Source organism: Xiphophorus maculatus, chromosome 20, assembly GCF_002775205.1.
Source record: "Xiphophorus maculatus strain JP 163 A chromosome 20, X_maculatus-5.0-male, whole genome shotgun sequence".
Lineage (NCBI taxonomy): Eukaryota > Metazoa > Chordata > Actinopteri > Cyprinodontiformes > Poeciliidae > Xiphophorus > Xiphophorus maculatus.
The window spans coordinates 14687787-14708607 of record NC_036462.1 but is presented as its reverse complement, the minus strand read 5'-3'; the positions used below and the strand labels follow the sequence as shown (position 1 = coordinate 14708607).

The following is a 20821-nucleotide window of genomic DNA, read 5'->3' as shown; positions in this document are numbered from 1 at the left end:
AACGTTTCTTAAAAATGTTTGGCTAGAACAGACTGCATTGATAAATACCTCAATAGCTAAGTGTTCGCCAACTGTGTCAAGACATCAAAAAAAGTCCAAAGTTCAGCTTCAGGGAATAAAATCAGTTAAAGTCATTTAACTTGTCTCCGCAAGCAGAGACAAGTTAATACTCGCTTTTTGTATTGGCAAGAGGAAAACATACACTGCACTGTGTATCACTAGATTCCTCAGCCTGAAGAAATTATGAATTATTTGGATTTCAATATCAAAGTGCATGCATTTTAAGCATGGAACCAGTAGCGACCCCTCTTGAAAAATGTCAGCCACTCCCCCATGAATCATGTTCAGGTCACCAGATCACATTAAGACATACAGAGTTATTTTCTGCAATCAAGACATAAATGTGAAACCCAACAAATAAATAAATGTATAAAATTAATTAAATAAAAAAAAATATATAAACACACTTATATCACTCCTGGAAAATTAACACCTGGAAAATTATCTCCATGAAGACATTATTTTTTATAATACAATGGCTCTCAAACAACACTGTTGGGCCTTTGTTACTATAAAATTGGAAATCTCAGGATATTTTGTTGGATAATAGACATGATCAACATGAACCAGATCGTAATTGTGAATAAGGACAGAAATAATGGATTTTATTTTATTGTTTTTTAAATAAAAAATTGGAAAGTGTGGCTTGCATTTGGATTTAACCCTGTTACCTCTTAGGCTATAAAATGGAAAGATTATATCACAGCTGCAAAGCCAAACCCTAAACTTACAGACTGGATAAGTAGAGAACTAATCGCAGAAACAGTCTGTAGTTCAAGGTAACTCCAGAGGAGCCGCAGAGATTCACAGCAGAGGTGAGAAAATCTGTTGACATGATATGTCTTCGTCATGAACTTTACAAATGTTGCCTTTATGGAATGATGCGAGGAGAAAAGCCACGATGAGTCCACTGTAAAGGACACAACATGTGCAGGACGTTGCTCTGAGGACATGAGATCAGATTTGAACTTTTTTGCCTGCATGAAAAATGCTATGTGTGTCAGAAAATACATGACCCTAAATACATCATCCCCACAGAGAAACTCGGGAATAAGGATGGAGTTAAATACACATCAATAGTGGATGAAAAGCAGAGATGCTATGCCGAGGTTCACTTTCCAGCATGACAAATATTTGACACACACAATGGGGAGGTAAAGTATAAACCATATTCATGTGTTAGGATGACCCAGTCAAAGCTCAGACCTAAATAGGAATTTATGGTAAAACTTGAAAACTGATGCTCACAGATTTTCTATGTACAGTCTGACTGAGCTTTTGCTATTTTTGTAGAGAAGAATAGGTTAAAAAATATCAGTCTATAGATGAAAATGGTAGCAAATCATAGTTCTACATTCAGATTATGTTTGAGTTTGTGAAGTTTGAGGTCTGTTCACAGTTAGCTTGATATCTGGGAGAGTAAATAGGTTTTAATTCGTTTTGGCCTCTTAAATCTCTAAAAACCAATTTGTCGGCGCTGATTTCCTTAATTTTGGGAGATCGGTGATCGACCGATACTTACATATGAAGCCAATCTTAACTACCTTGGCAAAACTCTGAAAATCCACGACTGTCCTCTTCTGCTCTGCCTTTAGAAAGGTTTGACTGACAGACTGGTTCACCAGGTCATGACTGGACGTAAACAGTTAAAAATAGTCAACCCCTGTTGCCAACTCAGCCACTTTCTTGCTATAATTAGCGACATTTCAGCCAAAAGAAGCTGCGGTAAAACGATTAATTATAAAGAAAAACAAACTCCACCAAAGAGATGAGAAACTTTCGTATGTGTGTGTCTACATGTGAACACTGTCTACATGTGAACACTGACATTTTCAGTCTGCTACACATGATGCGCCGATATAGCCACATAATTGCTTTGACATCAATGGACCTCTTCTTGTGTTTTACTATTTTTATATTCCGATAAGCTACTCAAAAATGGTTGAATCTGTCCAAACAAATTAATCTCATGCCACCATGTTTAATTCTTAGAAGGTCGTCTTCGTTTTGACACAATCTGATTGGCTGACAGGTTTTAGGTTTGCGCTACACTGCCCCCTATGGGGCGGAGTGGACGGATTTGTGTAGGTGCATATCGATTAAAACTTCTGAAACCGGTCCTGTGTGTACAATATTATTATTTTTTAAATATGTAGCGGAAATATTAGATTTTATAAAAACAATTCACTGAGGGATAAAATGATATGAGTTTGGTTGCATGTAAAAGCTGCAACAGTGAAAAAGTCCAGAAGAATCAAGTCATTTTCAGGGTGTTCACTGATTGTGAACACAGACCTCAGGTCCCAATAAATTACATAAAACTTTGTGGTTGTGAGATGACAAAAAGTGAAAAGGTTTAAGGTTCAACTTAACATCACCACTACTTTCCAGTTTAAAATGTGTGCAGCCACAGAGTGGGTTTGAGCACATGTCATGCCCAGTAGCTTCTTGCCCCTGTGACTAGCGGCTTGTTCCTGTGATGCTGACATTTCAGAATAAACTTCCCCCTCCCACATGTTCAGATGTACTCTGGCTGTGAAGTAACACAGAAGCAGCCCTTGTTTGCCAATGTGAGAGTTATTTTGTTTACTTTGAGTCACTTTTACCAACATCGAGATTCAAAATATGACCCAAAGAAGCAAAAACGTTGTCTTAATATGGTCTTCACATATTAGTGCACTGATTTAGTTACAATGCATGAGTAATTCTTAACACTAGGGTGTGATAGTTTTTAAATGACACACTCAAACCTCATGTTACTCAGGGATGAAAATGCAGCTTTTGTTTTCCAGCCATCTTATTAGGCTGCAGCGGTAAAAACCTTAAATACCAAAATGTGATTCTGTGTTTCTATTACTCCATATACATAATGAGGGAAGATGATTGCAGAGAAGATTTATTATTCTGAAACTACGTTCAGATCCTGCTCATGTGGAAGGCAGCTGAAGATTTCCTAAAGGAGTAAAATGCCTTTTCATCAGCAGTAGCAGCAGCACAGCGGAGCTCTCAACTAGCACTGATGAGATTCTAGTTCATTTCTCTGGCGTCTTTCTGAAAATTTTCCCCTTTTGTTTCTCAGAAGTTCAGCCCCCAGTGATGGGACGATTACAGTTCGGCTGCAAGGACTTATAAAGCGAAACTCCGTCACTTAAAATCAGAAACAGAGCGCTCAAAAAATACGCTGTGAATCAATCCATCATCGCAAACATGTTCAACAACCTTGGCCTTTTAGACACAAAACTACAGCGTGCGAGGTGGGATCTCAAAAACACACAAGTGTCAGCAAGTATAGGTGGTTGTGGTTTCCTGTGAAGGGCAGCTCCTGTATTATACATATAGACCCCGCTGAGCTTCAGGGCTTCTAGTCCCACAGTAAGGAAGTTAAAAGCAGAAGTTTGCAAAGACATAGCAGCCAAATGACACAGCTGGAGAGGGCAACAAACACTAAGAGGCTGGAAGTGAGTCAATGTGATTTCCTTAGTTTTGCAAAACACGGCGTGAACATATGCTAAACGTTCCTTATGTTGTTCTAAAACTGGTGTTAAATACTGCGCGTCTCCACAGTGCTGCAACTCTTGCTTCACTTCCACAAAAGCAGAGGTCACATGTCCTCCAGCTTTAATTCACATGAACAAAGAAAAGGGGAACTGTGAGGCAAGACAGGATTTATCTCTCAAAGTTTGGAGCTAACTCATACTCCAGTGCATTTACAACACCTGATGCACTTTATGTTTAGTTCCCTGTTTGAAAACAACAACAAACAAACAAAAGTACATGGAGGACGTCTGGCAGAGACAGACAATGTTGCTCTAGAAATGTAAATGTAGCCAGTTTTGCCTCTCAGATTTTGATCCCTTTAAAATCCAGAAATGATACTTCAGCCAGGAAAAAAAGAGGCTCTTGGATTTCTTTTTGGAGAGAAATGTTGAAAGTTGAAATTAGCCAAGCGATACACATCAGGGGTCTCCTCAAGGTTTTGGTTTCTTCTAGATGAAGATAGTTTCTGGAAAAAAGGGAAAACATAGTGTGAGACACATTTGCACCCCAATGACTGAATATGAATTAAAAGTCTAAGAATAAATCTTGTTCCTTTCACATTGCATGACCTAAAACTGGAAGAATATGCAATTTATGTTTTGCTTTGGGCCAAATCAGAAGTGTCTACATAGATTTTGTTTAGATTTTGTCTGGTGAAAGATTTCTATCAAAGGTGCACCAATTGCAGTTTTCTGGTTGATCGCTGATTATCAATCTTTAAAAAGCCTGACCTGCTGTTTTCCAACTTTTGCTGACACCAATTTTATTTTTTGTCTGAAATGTTGCTAAATATAGCAAGAAAGACGCTGAGTTGGTAACAGTGGGGTGACTAATGTTAACTGGTGGGCCGGTCTATCAGTCAAACCTCTCTCACAGGAGGAAGCAAAAGAGGACAGTGGTTGATTTTTAGACATTTGTTGCTGTAGATAATATCAGGGGATAAGATCGGCTTCACATTTAAGTATCGGCCAATCACCGGTCTCCCAAAATTAAGGAAATCGTCTGGCTGATAAATTGGTGCACCACTAATTTCTACGTTACAGGTTTTGGATCAGTTTTCCTGTTTTTGTTGAAAATCACCTGGTATTTCAGAGTTCAAGATGTCCTGCAACGTAGCAATGGGCTCAGAGAACAAGAGCCACAGCATTACAGGTCCTCCACCATGCCCAACACACGACATCCACTGTTAAAGTCAAACCAGCCTCAGTGCCAGTTGCTGAAAAGCTAATATTAACCTCATCTGATAAAAGTGCACTGCAGGTAATCAAGCTCCACATGTTTACATTTGTGGTGGTAGGAGAGAAGTAACTGTTTTCATACTTTATAAAGCAAAGTGTCTGATGGTTGTTAAGGTGACTCGGTGATCAAAGAAGCTACTATTTGCTGAGTTCTCTAGAAGCATGATTTTCACCTCCCTTAACATGCTGCTCACTGTGTGAGATGCCAAGATAAATATGACTCCTCGTGTAGCCTGGTGGGCAGTGGCCAAAAGAAATGGGCCTCTGTGTCACAGTGTATTTATATCCCAGTGAAACAGGAAGCCACAGATTATTTATTAGTTTAAAAGTTCCAAGAAGTTCAAGAAAAACAGAATAAATTAAACAGATCCTTCTGATATATTCACTTTGAAAAGGTTGTTGACAAACATATGTAATTCTGCTACTGGTGATTTATGTTAATTATTCCTCAACATTAGATTTCCTTCCCCACTGAATAGTTGTACTCTAATGACAGATTATAGTGTGCAGTCAAGCTACTGAAATAAAAGATGAGTTTATTTTTCTCAGTCTTTCGCAAGGTTGCAGACGAATGTTGCTCAGACTCTACAGTTACTGGTGGTCTGACAGAAGTTAATCACTATCAAACTGATGATCTGGTGTTTTCCTGTTGGCTGAATACAATAGCAGGCTTTCTCAGTCTTACCTCCAGTTGCTGGCTCAGGGGGCCATCAGCGTTCTTCGTCTTAATGCTGCTCCGCAGGTCAAGGCTTCTGGCCGAAGGCAGGATGTTCTGACCTGCATTTGACCATCCTGAGAGGCAGTGCTGCACAAGGACAAGTAGATTAATGGCAGCAGGACCAAGGAGGCACATTCAAATGGCCTCTTTACTTTACTTAAAGTGATCTCTTATTTTGCATCCTCAGCAGAAGCTGGATGAGTTATGTAAAGGCTTATGAGACATCTTTTATGTTGAGAACAGCAAGCAATTGGTCATCCTTGAAGAAAGGAATAAGATAGCTATTCAGCTAATCACTACAGGAACACAAAAGCATTTTATACAGTTTTAAAAATAGTATTTTATGTGACATTAGAGGTGTTTATTAACAATAATTAGCAAAGAGGAAAACCTACACACTTTCTGACATATAGCCTCTGTATATCGGTCGCCTCCTCTACTACTATGCAACACGCTACCCACCAAAAATAATTTTTTTCAACATGACAAGTGTGCTACATATTTTCAATGATTAAATCTGAATTTGCCATTTATATTACAATTAATTCACACAAACAGTCTTGATATCTACTGTAAATATACCCTGCAGAAGTCAACAGGACAAACAAGAAACCTCTCAACTCTCTGTAGTTGATGGATATAAAGTTTTACTGCAGCACAACATGAACAACAGCCTAAATTGAACAATGATGGCAATGAGGAACGTTCAGGTTGTTTAATACAAAAACAAAGAAGAAAAAAAATTTTCAAATTAAATATCGGCACAAATATAAACCGATTCCGTGAGTTTTTTTTATGTTAATTAACAACTTTAAAAATGTTTTAAAATGTGAATATTTAAGATGATCTCAAACTGGAAGATAAATCTGTTCTCAGTTCAAACCTGAGAAGAAGGAGAAGTAGATAAAAAAATAATTACTGATTAGTTTTTTGTTTTAAATATTTGAAATGCTGTTAAACTGGTGCCGTTTTCACTCCATGCTGTTGTTGCTAGGTAACCAAAGAGTGAGTGAGTTAATGCCACCAACCCTAGTTTAGTTGGCCGTGAGAGTTTGAGAGGATAATGCCTTTCCTCTGCCTACATCTCCTAGAATGCTGTGCGGTTATAGATTGGAGTTCAGTGAATATTCTGAATGTATTAACTACTGATATTGATCACGTGTATTGCTGTATAAAATGTAAATTGACTTATTGTCCAGCCCTAAGAAGGAATGTAAAAAATTCAAAGTTTGAATGGTTAAAGCAACAATTTTGAGACAGATGCAGAGTAGAAACTGAAGAAAACTACAAATGAAGGATCCATTGAGAATAAAACAAAAAGGTCAGACTCAGACAGAAGCAGCATTATTTGTTTCCAACTCACTGATGGGAGTCCCAAACTGTCTGAAGGATCGAAGCTGCTTCGCCGATGAGCTTTGTACTTGTAAGATGGCAGGATGTTGGCGCGAGGAAGGCTGACCCTTTAAAAAAACAAAAACAGAATACAAGGAAGTAAAGATTTATCTCCAGGCGACAGAAATACATACACTGAAAAGCACACAAACACACTGACACAGCATAAAAACATATGATCCAAAATAACAGCATGAAATGGCTTCAATTATAGTAGAAACTCAAGATTTTTAGGTGAAAAAAAACCCAGTCTGATAATACAGAGATGTAAAAAAATGTTTTCCGGTTTTCATGTAAAAATAAAATACTTTTCCAAAACTTATAAGTGTTCTAAATTTCTTTTTAACATGTAAATACAAAAAAGGTTGAAATAAGTTTACTGCAAAGTGTTAAACAGAGGTCAATTTAAATCCACAAACCAAGAGGGAGAAAGACGGACAGATAAGGAATGGGAATAAAGTCTGAAAATATTTTTTAAAAATCCTCCATGCCCTGTCTAAATTTTGCATTCATATCCAGATCTTGAAAATACTTTTATCTAGATTCCAGGCCATAATGCTGTCCACTTTATGACGTTGAGCAATGCAGTAACAAATGACATATGATTATGAAACTAAGAGAAATTTCCCCCAACATAAAAAGTCCTGAAATAAATCTGTTCTACTGCTGCCAAATCTTCTTAATATAAACGACTTTTAATAAAAACTATCAGAAAATACAGGAGAATACATTGACCAAGTGGGAAACCAGCTGAGAATAAAAATGGGACTGACTCAGAAGGATTCAGAATTTTCAGTTCTATTTCAAACAATACAAAATTGTACTATAATCAATCTGTACCATCGGTACTTTGAAAGCAAAATTAAATGTAAGGCAAGACTATTTAAGCTAAAATAAAATTTTTATTGTACAGTTTTAGATTACAGACTTCAACTTTACCAAAGCCGCAAATTTTACAACAACATATACAGTTCAGGGAAATGAAAACATGGTTTTTGAAGCAGAACGGTCTAAAAAAGCGCAGTGAAAAATGAAAAAATAACACTGAGTCTGGTTTTCTTTCCAGGCAGCCGAATATTTCAAACATCTGAAAATGTTTTCCAGCAAGTACCAAATGTTTGGCAGTCTGTGGGCGGTTTCAGAATCAACCCTTGTATGCATAGCTGTCACAAAAGAAAACTACAATTTCATTTTCGGTGGGTGCTACTGGTACAGTATGTGTTGGTACAGTATGTGTTTATAAGACATTTCATTGGACTCCGGTTTGTCGCCCCCATAAGCTGCCACCTGCTGATCAACCATTGTAAGATCTCCAAATAATTTCTTAGATCACACAGTGCAAAAAAATCAGACACAAACATTTAAGATCTGAACAATATTTCACATGTCCTTCTACAGTCTTGACACACACCTACTGTAGGTATTACTAGTAATACTGATTAAAAACTAAAAAAAAAAAAGATTTTTCTGATTTTGTAAGACCTTATTTTACGTTGAGAGGACAATTTGATTAATCGTTTTACCTTTCCAGGTACTAAATTGCTTTTGAAAACACTTCACCGGACGTCATTATTATTATACTGTGACTTACAATTTTTTATAAAGACAATATTTATTTTACAAATTAATTCAATTGTTTGTGTTGGAGTTTGTTTCTTTATATTTTGTAAGACTGACATGCAGTAGATGACAGGAACACCTGATGCTCAGGTGGGGAACAGAGGCTGATATTGAAGTTCAGATGAGTACGGTGATATCAAAGTACGGTGACACTTTCATAGACAGTGTCTATGAAAGTCTCTCTGAAAATCAGGGAAGTCCAGGATAGACAGAGATTAGGATGATCAAGTAGCTCAGGACTCTGGAGAAGTCAAGGATTTATCACCTGACAGAGCTCAAAGATAAAAGAAAGCAAAATCTCAACTATCTAGAGGCTCAACAGTTAGTTATACTATCAAATTATTGGAATGAAGCACGTATAACACAGAGTTCACTGTCGGCTTTCACTTGAGCTTTTTAGAGTCATCGATAATATTTTTGTGGTGGAAATGTTGGTAAAACCTACAGTTCAGTAGGGAACAGTAGGAAGGATCTGAAGGAATGAGAGCAAAGCACAGAATGGGGGAGAACTGGGATGGAGAGCTAAAAAGTTTTAAACCTATGGTGTTTTCACACCTCGTAGCCCAGTAGACTCGGTTTGATTTGTGACCAAAATTGCAACCTTTGTTACATTTTCAGCTGCTGCTGTTCATTTTCACATTTCACTGTGTCAAACCCTTTGAAAACCTGTTCCCCTCCTCGCCTGTGGTGGCGCTGCACCAAGAATCACTGAAGGAAACAACATGAAAACCTCTGAAGAAGACATTAGCACAACTTCCTTCTTTACAAAATGTAAATAAAAATGGAGTGGTGTCAGATTTTAGTGGTGGTAGGATTTCTCTGTTTTCGGTGGTAAAATAAACTATGAGTCATTGTTTGCCTTGGTTGTATTTACCCAGAATGCCCTGGGCTTTAGTCCACTTCCTGCTATTGAGAGGTCTCCGGTCTGCTTAACATTTACATATGGATTCGAACCGCAACGGAATTCACTTCAACCAAACCTAGATCTAGCTTTGTAGGAGAATCAGAGTTCGACTGCATATTCTCAGCTCTCCTAACAAACCAGACTTTCTAGATAAAAAAAACTAAAGATGAACCTCCTGGTTATTGCACCAAATATTAATTCCTGAACTCTTCCTGAGTCAAAACATTAACATTAATGTTTCTAGATGAATATGAACTTGTTTTCTTTGCATTATGTGAGGTCTGAAAGCACTGCATCTTTTTCATTATTTTGACCGTTTCTCATTTCCTGCAAATAAATACTAAATCTTTGCTTGGAATTTCAGACACATGCTGTCTGTAGTTCGCAGAATAAAAGAACAAGGAGTAAGCGAATGTTATTATCATTCCTGCATGAAAGGGTCAAGGGTCACATCCTCAGTACCTGATCAGAGCCGGTTCAGCCACAGTGTGAGGGTGGGAAAATTTGTGTCTTTTGCACACTGGGCAGCATTCCTGAGAGTGAATTGGGACAGGAAACAGCCTGCTGTTGATCCGGTAGGAGAATGTACCTAAAGAAAAGGAAAACACAAAGAGGGGGAAGTGTTGGACAAATTGAGATAATCAAAACAATGAGGCCAATCTAATAAATAATCCATCTTACACTGATGAGTATCTATGTGTGCTTCTTTGCCGTCACCTGTCAGGAGTGGTCGGAAAAGATGGCTTCCCTCTAAAGTCCTAAAATAAGCCAAGAAAGTGTCAAATGAAGAAGCTGCTGTTCAACAAAGATCCTTTGAAAAGTCTAACGTGAGCAACGCGGTGAGGAGACTCACTTTGCTGGTCCAGAGTGAACACACTCGTCTTCATTGACCGATCGAAACATGCTGAGATTATTGAAGTACTCATCAGAGCGTTCTAAGAAGGAGTCCTCGGTATCTAAAACTCCTTGTGAGAAAAAGAAGACAGCCGTCAGTCGTCTACTCAGGAATGAAAGGCAAACGTGTCTGATCACCCTTAATATTTTTCTCTCATCTGATTTCCAAAGAGCCACGGTTTCATTTTCAGTCCAGCATTTTTACCAAACCATGACAGCGTATTGTATGCGTTTTACAATTTAGGTATATTAAACAAGTAGGAAAAAACTACAGAAATATGAAGCATAAAACTATCTACAGAGGGAGGAAAGGATCTAGAAGCAATCTCTTTAACAAACAGGAGAAAAAAATCCTACAAAGACCTAAAACAGGACCTGAGAAAAGCATCATCTTTCAGTTCTAATTTCAGCAAAGACTTCAGCTGAAAGCAGCTTGGGAATCACATGGCTGCTTCGTCACATTCAATTCAAAAGAAATCCAAAGGAAATAAAAGAAATGGTGTTTTTGAACAGGTCGGAAGATCTAAATAAATGAATTCTTGACAAAATAGTGGGTTTGTCATAGACAAAACACTAGTTAATCTGTTTCAGTTTAGGAGGTTTTGGACATATAAATAAATCAGAGAGAAGTGGCTCAACAGACAGAGCGTCAGATATAAACTTCAGACTTATGGTGTGCTGTATTTGTACTCAGAAGCCAAAATTTCAAAGATTCATCTGGGAAAATTAAAATGTAAAAGTTTGAATTTTATCCGAGAAAAACAGAGAATAAAGATTTAATATGGCTGCTGTGTTTCTAAAACGTAAGGAATGTCGCAAGAGTTTGTCTTCACTTGTCACAGTCTGAATCTCTTTGAACCAGAGGAACACTTGGTACCGTACAACCTCTATTTGTGAACATGTTGCAGCATGTTCAGCGAAACTGAAGAAACCAGACTAGATTGAACTCAGATGTGAGGTCGTTCCCAGATCCAAGTTTAACTTCTGAGATAAATGCAGTCAGTTTAATTGAAAAATACACAAAGAACAACATTTAAAAGACATTCAGAAATATTGCAGACCTATCACCCAAGACTCTGGCTCTTTGGAAGCAAATAGCAAATAAACAAGTGAAGAATAAAGACTTCAACATCGTGCTGTGTTCATGTCAACTGAATAAATGAGGCCCACACCTGCTATCCAGTCATATCCAAGCAAAGGCTGCACATGACGTCTGTCTGACGCAGGTTTGCTTTCAGATTCTTCTGACTGAAACCTGACTCGACTGTGTATCCCCTTCTGTAAAAAGAAAACACATGGCTGATTGCTTGGCATCATCATCTTTCAATTCAATTATTCAAAATTTTATTTGCCTCTTCAGTAAAGTACAGTACATTAGTAGGTGGGTATTTACTCAGCAGCTAAACAAAACAAAGGAATTTGTATTTTTTCAATACAATGAACATGTAAGATGACATATTTATGAATACTTTTAGGATCTTTTTTTGAATGAATATGAAAAGGTTTTTACTGCAGCGGCAAATGCAAGTATCAGTCAATTCATAGAAACTATTTTCAATAACCACAATGAGACTGGAAATTCCAAGGAATGACTGAAATCTGAATTTTTAAAAAAATCCAACAAGTAAAATTCCCAAGTTGGGAACTCCAGTGAGATTTATCAACAATGACTTCCACATTTTAAATGACAGGTAACTTACCAAAAATGAAAAAAAAGAAAATATATATACAAAACTCTCTGAATGAAAAAATACAAGGTAAGAATCATTAGTATACTGCAAACTGGTGGATGGTGGTCAAATTTCAAACTTTTTATTTATATGTAGCAACATAAGTCATCTCCTAGCAGTTTACTCAACAGTCTAAAACATTAAAATACCATTCAGAACAGTCAGATCAGTAAATTGTACAGTAACAGTAAATAATCTATTTAAGGAAACTGAAAGACTGCAACAAAAATAAGTTTAATTTTTGGCATTAAAATATACATCTTTCACAATTTTTTAGGTTTTCTCTTCAATTCTTATATTTTGTGCTAGTTGCTGAATTAACTAAGAAACAAACATGCAACTGTCCACCTTAAATAAACTAATAATAAATTATTTGGAGAGCAGTGAAACGACGACGGGTTTCTTTATTTGTAATAGTTTGTCATTTCATTTCATTCATGATGTTTTTAAGTATCTCTGAGTTTTACTGTGTAGCACAGAGGAAAATAAAAATAATGTGTGACTAAGCATTAATGCTGAAAAACAAGTGATGGGTTGCTCACACAGCTTTTAGTCTACAGGAACATCGATGCATCAAAGTAAATAGATACAACAGTGTTTGTGCTTTGTATGAGACATTTTATAATCCAGTGACCACAGCAGCTAAAAAAACACAACTAATAATAAACAACATATCAGAGAAAAAAAAATCAATAAAATGTACAGAATGTGGATATTAGCAGATCAATATTTTATTGCTTTTCTTTGCTGAGAAAAAAATCCAGCAAGTACAACTTTTAAACAGGAAATTTAAAAAATTGTACTTGTACACCTTTATGTAGCGATATCCAGACATGATCAGATCACTCAGCACATAGAATAATGAGACGTGTTGGACGTGGCAACGATTTATCTATTGTGAGGCAGCAACTGGGATTTAGGAAGAACTGTTGTTTATGTGCTTACCTTGACTCTATTGGGCCTAATTTGGGAAAACTGCATTCTCAGTGACCAGGGGTCTGGCAGTGTGGAATAGTCCTGAGGGTTTTGGTGGCTGTCTGACAGTGTTGTAGGTTCAGCAGGTACGCTGTGTTTGGGGGTCCCAAAAGAACTGGAGGACTTCCAGTGGGAGTCTTTGTGTGTCTTTTGAGTATCTGAAAAAAAGACATGAAGTAAAACTTCAGGAATATTTAATCGTCATCAACATACCAGCTGATTTGTCTACTTTAGCTACACAAATGTCACAGGACAACACTATTTTAATATCTGAATCCTAATTCAAAGAGTTGACTGGAACATCACTCAACAGTACGTCACAATGAACTCTGCTTCACAATCATCTAAACGCTGCAGTTATCTCCCCTGCTTTTGCACCTTTTCTCCAACTACTGTTTTCCTTCCACTAAACTTTTCATGCAGCTTTCAGATTTGGAACAAGAATGCTGTAGGCTACCTTCCTTGTGAAAGGTGTTGGAGAAAATCTGCTGGGCAGCTTTCAGTCCAGGTGTCTTCCTCTTCATTATGCACTGAAATATCCTTCTTTAACTTTCTCTCGTGTAATTTTTTGACAACCCGAATTTGGCATTTTCATTTACTATCCATAATAAAGTGAACACAAAGTTTTGTTTAATATTTAATTGTTTGTAATGAATCCATATAATGTGTGAGTTTAACTAAATTATATTAACTTAGTGATTTTGCCTTTCGCGTTATAATCTTCAAACCTCAAGAACAGCTACATAAGCATGCAGATCTTTAGAAAATCGGTCTCCATACGCTTGTTTGTTTCCATCTTCTATAAAAAGTCATTCTGTGTTCAGCTAATACAAATGATTTAGAATAAGGAAAACAAATTATGGCTGTAATTCTGAATTCCAACTTTAGCTAATAGTCAGCATCAATAGGGCCATATTAACGGGATATTTACCAGTAAATCTGACTGAAGGTTTGGCCAGGGCTGCCCTTGCAGGACCTCGATGTCCCTCCGTCAGAGTTACCATAACTTCGGATTGCCTCCATTCCTCCTCCTCCTCCTCCTCTTCCTCGGCCTCTCTCCCCCTCTTGCGGCTCATACTGCAGCCGCTCACCCGCTCTAGTTTCTCTCTTTGCTCCCTTAGCTGCTCCAACAAATATTTGTTACGCTCTCGCAGAACGTCTGTTAGATCTGTTGACATTTTCTAGAAAAAAAAAATCTGCAAATCACAATCACCTTTAGCTGTTTGTAAAGCACACAACCAACTACGGCTGAACAACGTTGTTGTGTTTTGAACGCGCAGACTCCACCACGTCCATAGCAACGCTTTGACAACAGCAATTTGATTGGCTGAGACACAACATCTTTGTAACCGCCAAAAAGCTTTTTTTTTTTTTTTTTTTAAAGCGACAGGCGCACATTTCGGTGAAACTGCACTAGAAGTTGGTGAACAACAGAGGGCGCCGCAAAGTCACTGCAACATATTCAAACTATGATCAGTGATTGGAGTTAGGTTTACAAAATACTTATTCTTCAGGAATTTATTTTGCTTATTTGAATAACTTTCTAGTGACATTAGATATAAATCCTCAAACACTGTTCTGATTTTACACATTAAGGTTATTAATTTATGTCAGAACCTAAATAATAATTACAAATGTCAGTTAAAAGAACTGTTTTCTATTTCATACAAATAGATCTAAGAACAGTGCACATTGTTTAATGTATTATTGAAAGCTGTAAACATTCACCAAAAACTAGATTTATATATACAGCTGAAACCAGATACTTACACACATTCATTTTTAAATTTAAAATCAGTGTGTGAGAAATTTTAAGTACTTAAAAAAACATCAAATCAGAAGGCCTCCTTTCAATAATGAAAAATGGAAGTGATTTATTGCCAACTTAAATTCGTTTTTTTAGAATCAGTTTGTTTCACAGAACAAAACAAATCATAGGCAACAAAAAACTAAATAAGGTAACAAAAATGCTAGAATTCAGAGTAACTGAGAAAAGATAGTCAAAGGACCTTCAAAGGAAGAAGCCTCAAAATACTCCCAAGGAAACCATAATATAGGGATGAGAGGGTTCAATGATAAAACCAGAAGGACCAGCGGTCTATTTAATAATAATATCAACAACTCTTCTTGCATGCAAGAACATTTAGAGTTCATTCTGTCCCTCATGTTATGGTTAAAATTTTTGTTGATCATGATAAACAAAAAAAAATCTATCTGCTGTTCATTTTTAGAGATTTACTGTAAGCAGATTTACAACATAGAAAAACAAAATTCAGCTATGACTCTGCCTCCCATCAGACAGCAAACACAGTTTCACAATAACATTCTTAGAAAACCACTAATAATCCACTTCAGGGTTTGATACTCTTTTTTCCCCCCCCAACAGGGAAGTCACAAGTCAGGAGAAAGAGTTCATTCACACACTCATCTAGTTTCCATTGATGCAAACAGAGACATTTTCAGTTTCATTGTGTATCCACTACTTTGGACTTTCATTTTCTGTGTGTCATAGTTTTACATAAATCTGAAACATCTTATCATGTGCACACATGAATACATAAATATATGTAAGCCTGTCTGTCTGTGAGTCAGACCTACAGTTAATACAAGATGTTTGAGTTCAGAACTAAAACATCTTGGACAAGAGTGATGTCCTTGAATTTAGGGAACTAAAATGTGAGGTTGTGGGACATAAAGTAAAAACTAATGCGCAAAGAAGAGATAAATTATAACATTTTTGTATAAATAGAGCTCCAATTAATCCCACACGTGATTTAAAGGCAGTTTATAGTGCAAGGAGATCAAATTTCAGTTCAAATCACACAGAATCTCTATGATTGAGCGTTCAATAACTTCATTTTATACATTTCACACCAAATGCATGAACTGATTCAGACCCAAATACATAAAGTCCAGTTTAATCCAAACTATGATCCAGGTGATCATGTGAAACCAATTGATATGTTATCTGTCAATTGCCAAACTAATTGGGCCAAGTTGTTCAATTTCCAGCAATTCCTCATCCGGAGTAAGCATGCGAGAGCAGAGGAGAGCATCAACTGCCTTTTAATGTAAAGCAAAGCTCAACATGATACAGGGATTCAGAGGACAGAAAAGTAGCAGCACCAGTCCAAGATTACATTTCATGAGAAATAAAATGAAGAAAAGCAGTAATAGCTCCAGGAATTTAGGAACGAGGTACTGCTAAACCCAGTAAACTATGCTTTCGTAGTAAAAAAAAAAGGGAAGCAAAATCTCTATCAATGGTTTCATCTGGGAAAGAGACACAGTTAAACAAACGTATTGCGCAAGGAGTTATTTCACGTTGGAAAGAAAAAACAAAGAGAGTACAGAAAGTTAATGGCCGCAGTAGAAGGGAAAAGGAAATAACTTATCGCAAAAATACTGACCCACATGTGTTTTTATAGAAAGGAAAATAAAGAAGGCCCCCACATTCAACCACATCAATACCTCTGTCAATACTTCTGTGTAGAAAAGACTGTTAAACACAAAAGCACTGAGCCAGGACCACTTTCTTTGGAAAATAAGCTCTGTAAGTAATTCATTCTACTAAGAAGTCACAATTTAAAAGAAATGTACTAAACTGGGAGAACTTTATAGAGGAAAGAAATACAAAGAGAGTATATAAAGACAGTGTAATGTTTTATTCTGGGAAAGAAACACAGCAAAGCACCAAACAAGTTATACTTCCTATGACAGAAATATAAAGAGAGAGTATACAGAGTCAATAGCTCCAATATTTCTGTCAACTGTCCCACACCAGGAAGAAAAACAGCTAAATAGAGCAAGGTGCATTTCCCATGGAATAGTAAAAGTAATTCACATGCCAGAAGTAGCTCTATCAAGGTTTGCTAGGGAAAACAACCACAACTTAACAAGGAAGTTTGGAGAACCTTTTAGTTTCTATTGAAAATAAAAACAGGAGAATGCCCAACAAGTAGCACCATCAGTGCTTTTGTAACCCACAAGAAAGGTTACTTCAAATACCCTTAATGATAGTAGATGGCAGGTAAGTTAATTTACTTCAATGACTAATACCAACACTTCACAAGGATAAAGAAAGTTGGGCCTGATCAGAAGATTCTAAATTCACGGGAGCCATAGGTGTAAGCAACAACAGAGTAGAGCACACGATGTCTGTAAGAAAGAGTAGAACTTAATATAAAGAATATTGTGGATCCACATTAACAAATAAACCAAAATTGTACAATTTAAAAAAATAAAATAAATAACCCAGTCTTTTCAATGTGTCTATCAAATGTTCATTCAATGTCTCACGGGTAGTGACCAGTAGGGTCACCATATACCGGTTCACTTGGTCCCCTGGGCTGGGGCTCGCCAACCAAGTTCTGATCTTGGGGTCTCTGGGCACTGCAAGCCAAAAGTGCACCATAACCAAAAGAAAAAAACCCTGACCTGGAACAAGGCAAAAGTAAAGCATCTTAAAATACAGGATACTAATATCAATAAAGCTCAAGCTACAATTCAAAGAAATCTTTCATCATTTCTCAAGTTTTTCCATGTACAACATACAACATGGACACATGGATGTACAACATACACATATTCCAGTTATCAGAGTTCAATATTACCAACACATCAGTAAGACTAAAGAAATTAGCTTATATGTGGTAAAATAAATAAATAAATATATATATATACACATACATATATATATATATATATATATATATATATATATATATATATATATATATATATATATATATTTCAATCTAAAAGTGCCAATGAAGTACATCTATAACACTATATTTAACATCAGAATGTGGATTAGAAGCTCACATTAGCTCTGACCCACTCAGAACAGAAAGTTCCTGAGTAATGCTAACAGAAAAGAACATTACAGCACCATGAACCATGAATTAGCACCGTTGAAATATTAGAACATGTGCTAATAGAAAAATAAGTGCAATTACATAGAAAAATACATCATAAAAAATAATAGTAATACAAAATCTTACAATACAATTTTATTTTTATTAAGTTTGATCAGTTACTAGGTATTTTAGCCAATTTTCAGCGAATTTACTGAGCCAACTGCCGAGCGCGTGCGATCGCTCACCGATGCTCCGATGTCACACGACGCTACAGGGGGATTTTCCCGGGCTTCTGAATACTCATAAGGGAAGCTTTCTGAGATTTAATAAAAAACGGATTTACTATTTTGAATTATATATTTTGCGAAACTATTTTAACATTGTCTTTCTTACCGATTTCCAAGATTCTTCATCGAATCTGACAAGATCTTCCAGGCTATTAGCAGAAGCTACCGTCAGCTCTGAGTTCTCAAGCGTATCTAACGCAATCTGAGCAAAATCTCAGCGCCACAGTTAAAGGGGCGGGACAATCAACCTTATTGGCTGATGTGAAATCAGACAGTGCCAGCTATTGGTTGTTTAACCCGTCACTAAAAGAAATCACTAAAGGCATGTTTCACAGTTTTTAAAGATTTTATCTGTATTTATTAACATATTTATTAACTTGCTTTTAACTTTATTACTTTTCAACTCTTATTGTCGAATAAGACATGAAATCTATTTATACTTTTTAATCTCATTGTAGAAGAAATTAAATCAACATCTATTCATTTTTTCCTTGTGTTTTTAACGCTGAGTTGCACTTTCATCTAGGAAAGGGATACTAGCTACTTTCAATGAAAAGGACAGAAAAAGACGGAAAACAACATAACTTATAGTTAATGGAGAGTGGCTGGAGAAAATAAAGTGGGTAAAGTGTACTATGCTGACAGTAAAGCTCTTCCACTCTGTAATATTTGCAGCGTTGGTGGATCAACACTTTATGTTTCTCACTCTTACAGGACAGGGAGTGCTTGTTGAACTGTTGACAGTAGTATCCCATCTTGTGGGTGGCTTTTATTTATTTACAACAAAACCCGTCCATCCATGACGGCTCTAATGACAGTGATGTGGGTGATGCTGTGTTGCAGCCATAATTTGAGGCCTGATCCCCCGCAGAGTGAATGGTGTAGGACAGAGACATCGAGCTGCTGCTCTGCATTCTGGTCACGACTCGGACGCACGCAGATCTGTCCTGACCGGTCTGCTATGATTAGCTGACCACGGTACTGTGGCGTTGCTCCCCATTATCATTAAACGGTGCCAGCCGTGAAGCCATACTCTCCTCCCTGCCTCTCTAATTACACCCCCACTGCTGGGCTCCAAGCAATTACACCAGGTCGCTTCATTGTTCATTAAGCACAGATAACAGACACATCAACAACAAAAACATTGAGTTACTCATTTTGTGCTCAAGAAATACCAGTTTACTATGCAATGGTGTAAAATGGGAAAATTACTCTCATTATTTATGCTTATATTATTCCTTATGTCCAGAAGGAAAAGATTATCTGACCTGTTGTCAGGTCCACTGCTCATTTCCGTTCAGTTTAAGTCTTATTTTGTATAACTATGAAGCAGATTGCCATCACTTGAGGACAAAAGGCCTAGTTGAAGTGACTTTCTAAAAGATTACATGAATTCATCCAGGATTAATAAGAAATGTTAAGCTGTTATAAGTCTACGAAACAAACACAAAACCTGCCTCCATGCTCTAGAAGAAAGCTATCCAAATTATAACTACGTCTGATTATTTTCATCCAACTAATGAAATATTCTATAGTTTAAAAATATTTATGATTTAATAGAGCCAGGATGAATATTGAAAACAATTGTACTTCAGATAGAGGTAATCAGGTCAGGAATAATTGTTGTGAGGAGTTAAAACTGTGTTGTTCACTCTTAAAATTATATATGAATAAGGTAAGATAAGACTTTATTTCTCTATATATTTTATTATCGCTATATAATTTTGTCTATATACAAAATTATACATACCCCCAGTACATACACTACTCGGGGTTGACTTTTTCTAGGTGTATGTTTGAGTAAAATTAACATTGTTTTTTTTATTCTATGAACTACTGACAACATGTCTACAAAATTACAATAAAAAATTTAGTTTATTTTATTTTTGCAGAAAATGGGAAATGGTCAAAATAACCAAAAAGATGCAGTGCTTTCATACCTCAAATAATGCAAAGAAAACAAATTCATATTCATTTAGAAACAACAATACTAATGTTTTAACCCAGAAAGAGTTTAGAAATCAATAACGGTGGAATAACCAGGAGGTTTTCAATGGGGTTCAGTGCAGTGGGTCTTGTTCTGTTTTCATTTTTTATTTTTTTGACTTGTGTATGGCAAAGTAAAAAAAAATTACAGAAAATAAATACTCAATGAGTGGTCAGAAGATGGCTGCAATAGTCAATCAGGCTGACCTCACAGGACATATGATGTGCAAACCTGGAGTGGCGTGTAGTCAAGTCCTGGAGATCACGATTGCTGGAGAGTGAGAGTCGAAGTGACAGGAAGGCAGGCAGAGCGAGGTGTTGACTGATGGTCAATTTAGCAAAAACAGGCTGTAGACCTGAAGCATATGGAGAGGAGCTGCTCACAATCTCTAAGAATACAGAGGAGGATTTTGGTTCCAGTTTATTATCACTCTGAGCTGATGAGGGTAAAACCAGGAGAATAATGCAATAGAGAAGCAAGAAAACACAACAAAGGACATTAAATGAGAGAGGCACAGCCATGATCATTGAGGATATTTTAGAAAAGCGTAGCAAAAACCAACATAGCCCGATTACAAACAAATATGACAAACAGTTATTCAAAGTCTGCATAAGATATTT

The 20821-nt window shown here is 36.7% G+C and overlaps 1 protein-coding gene across 1 annotated transcript; it reads right to left on the bottom strand.

Moving 5' to 3' along the window:
- Positions 1–656: 656 nt before the first annotated feature.
- Positions 657–14341, bottom strand: miip (migration and invasion inhibitory protein). Its single transcript, XM_023324466.1, has 9 exons — positions 14000–14341; positions 13039–13226; positions 11536–11641; positions 10323–10434; positions 10151–10227; positions 9932–10058; positions 6917–7013; positions 5521–5640; positions 657–4063 (listed from the first exon to the last, which is right to left on the bottom strand). The coding sequence occupies exons 1-9, from the start codon at positions 14244–14246 to the stop codon at positions 3938–3940; spliced, it is 1200 nt and encodes a 399-aa protein (XP_023180234.1). The 5' UTR covers positions 14247–14341; the 3' UTR covers positions 657–3937.
- Positions 14342–20821: the final 6480 nt, after the last annotated feature.

Coding starts and splice junctions, on each gene's coding strand:
- miip (XM_023324466.1), bottom strand. CDS start 14,246: ATGTCAACAGATCTAACAGACGTTCTGCGAGAGCGTAACAAATATTTG. Junction 13,227..13,999: donor ACCTTCAGTCAGATTTACTG/GTAAATATCCCG, acceptor TCTTTTTTTCAG/ATACTCAAAAGACACACAAA. Junction 10,059..10,150: donor ACACATAGATACTCATCAGT/GTAAGATGGATT, acceptor CCTTTTCTTTAG/GTACATTCTCCTACCGGATC.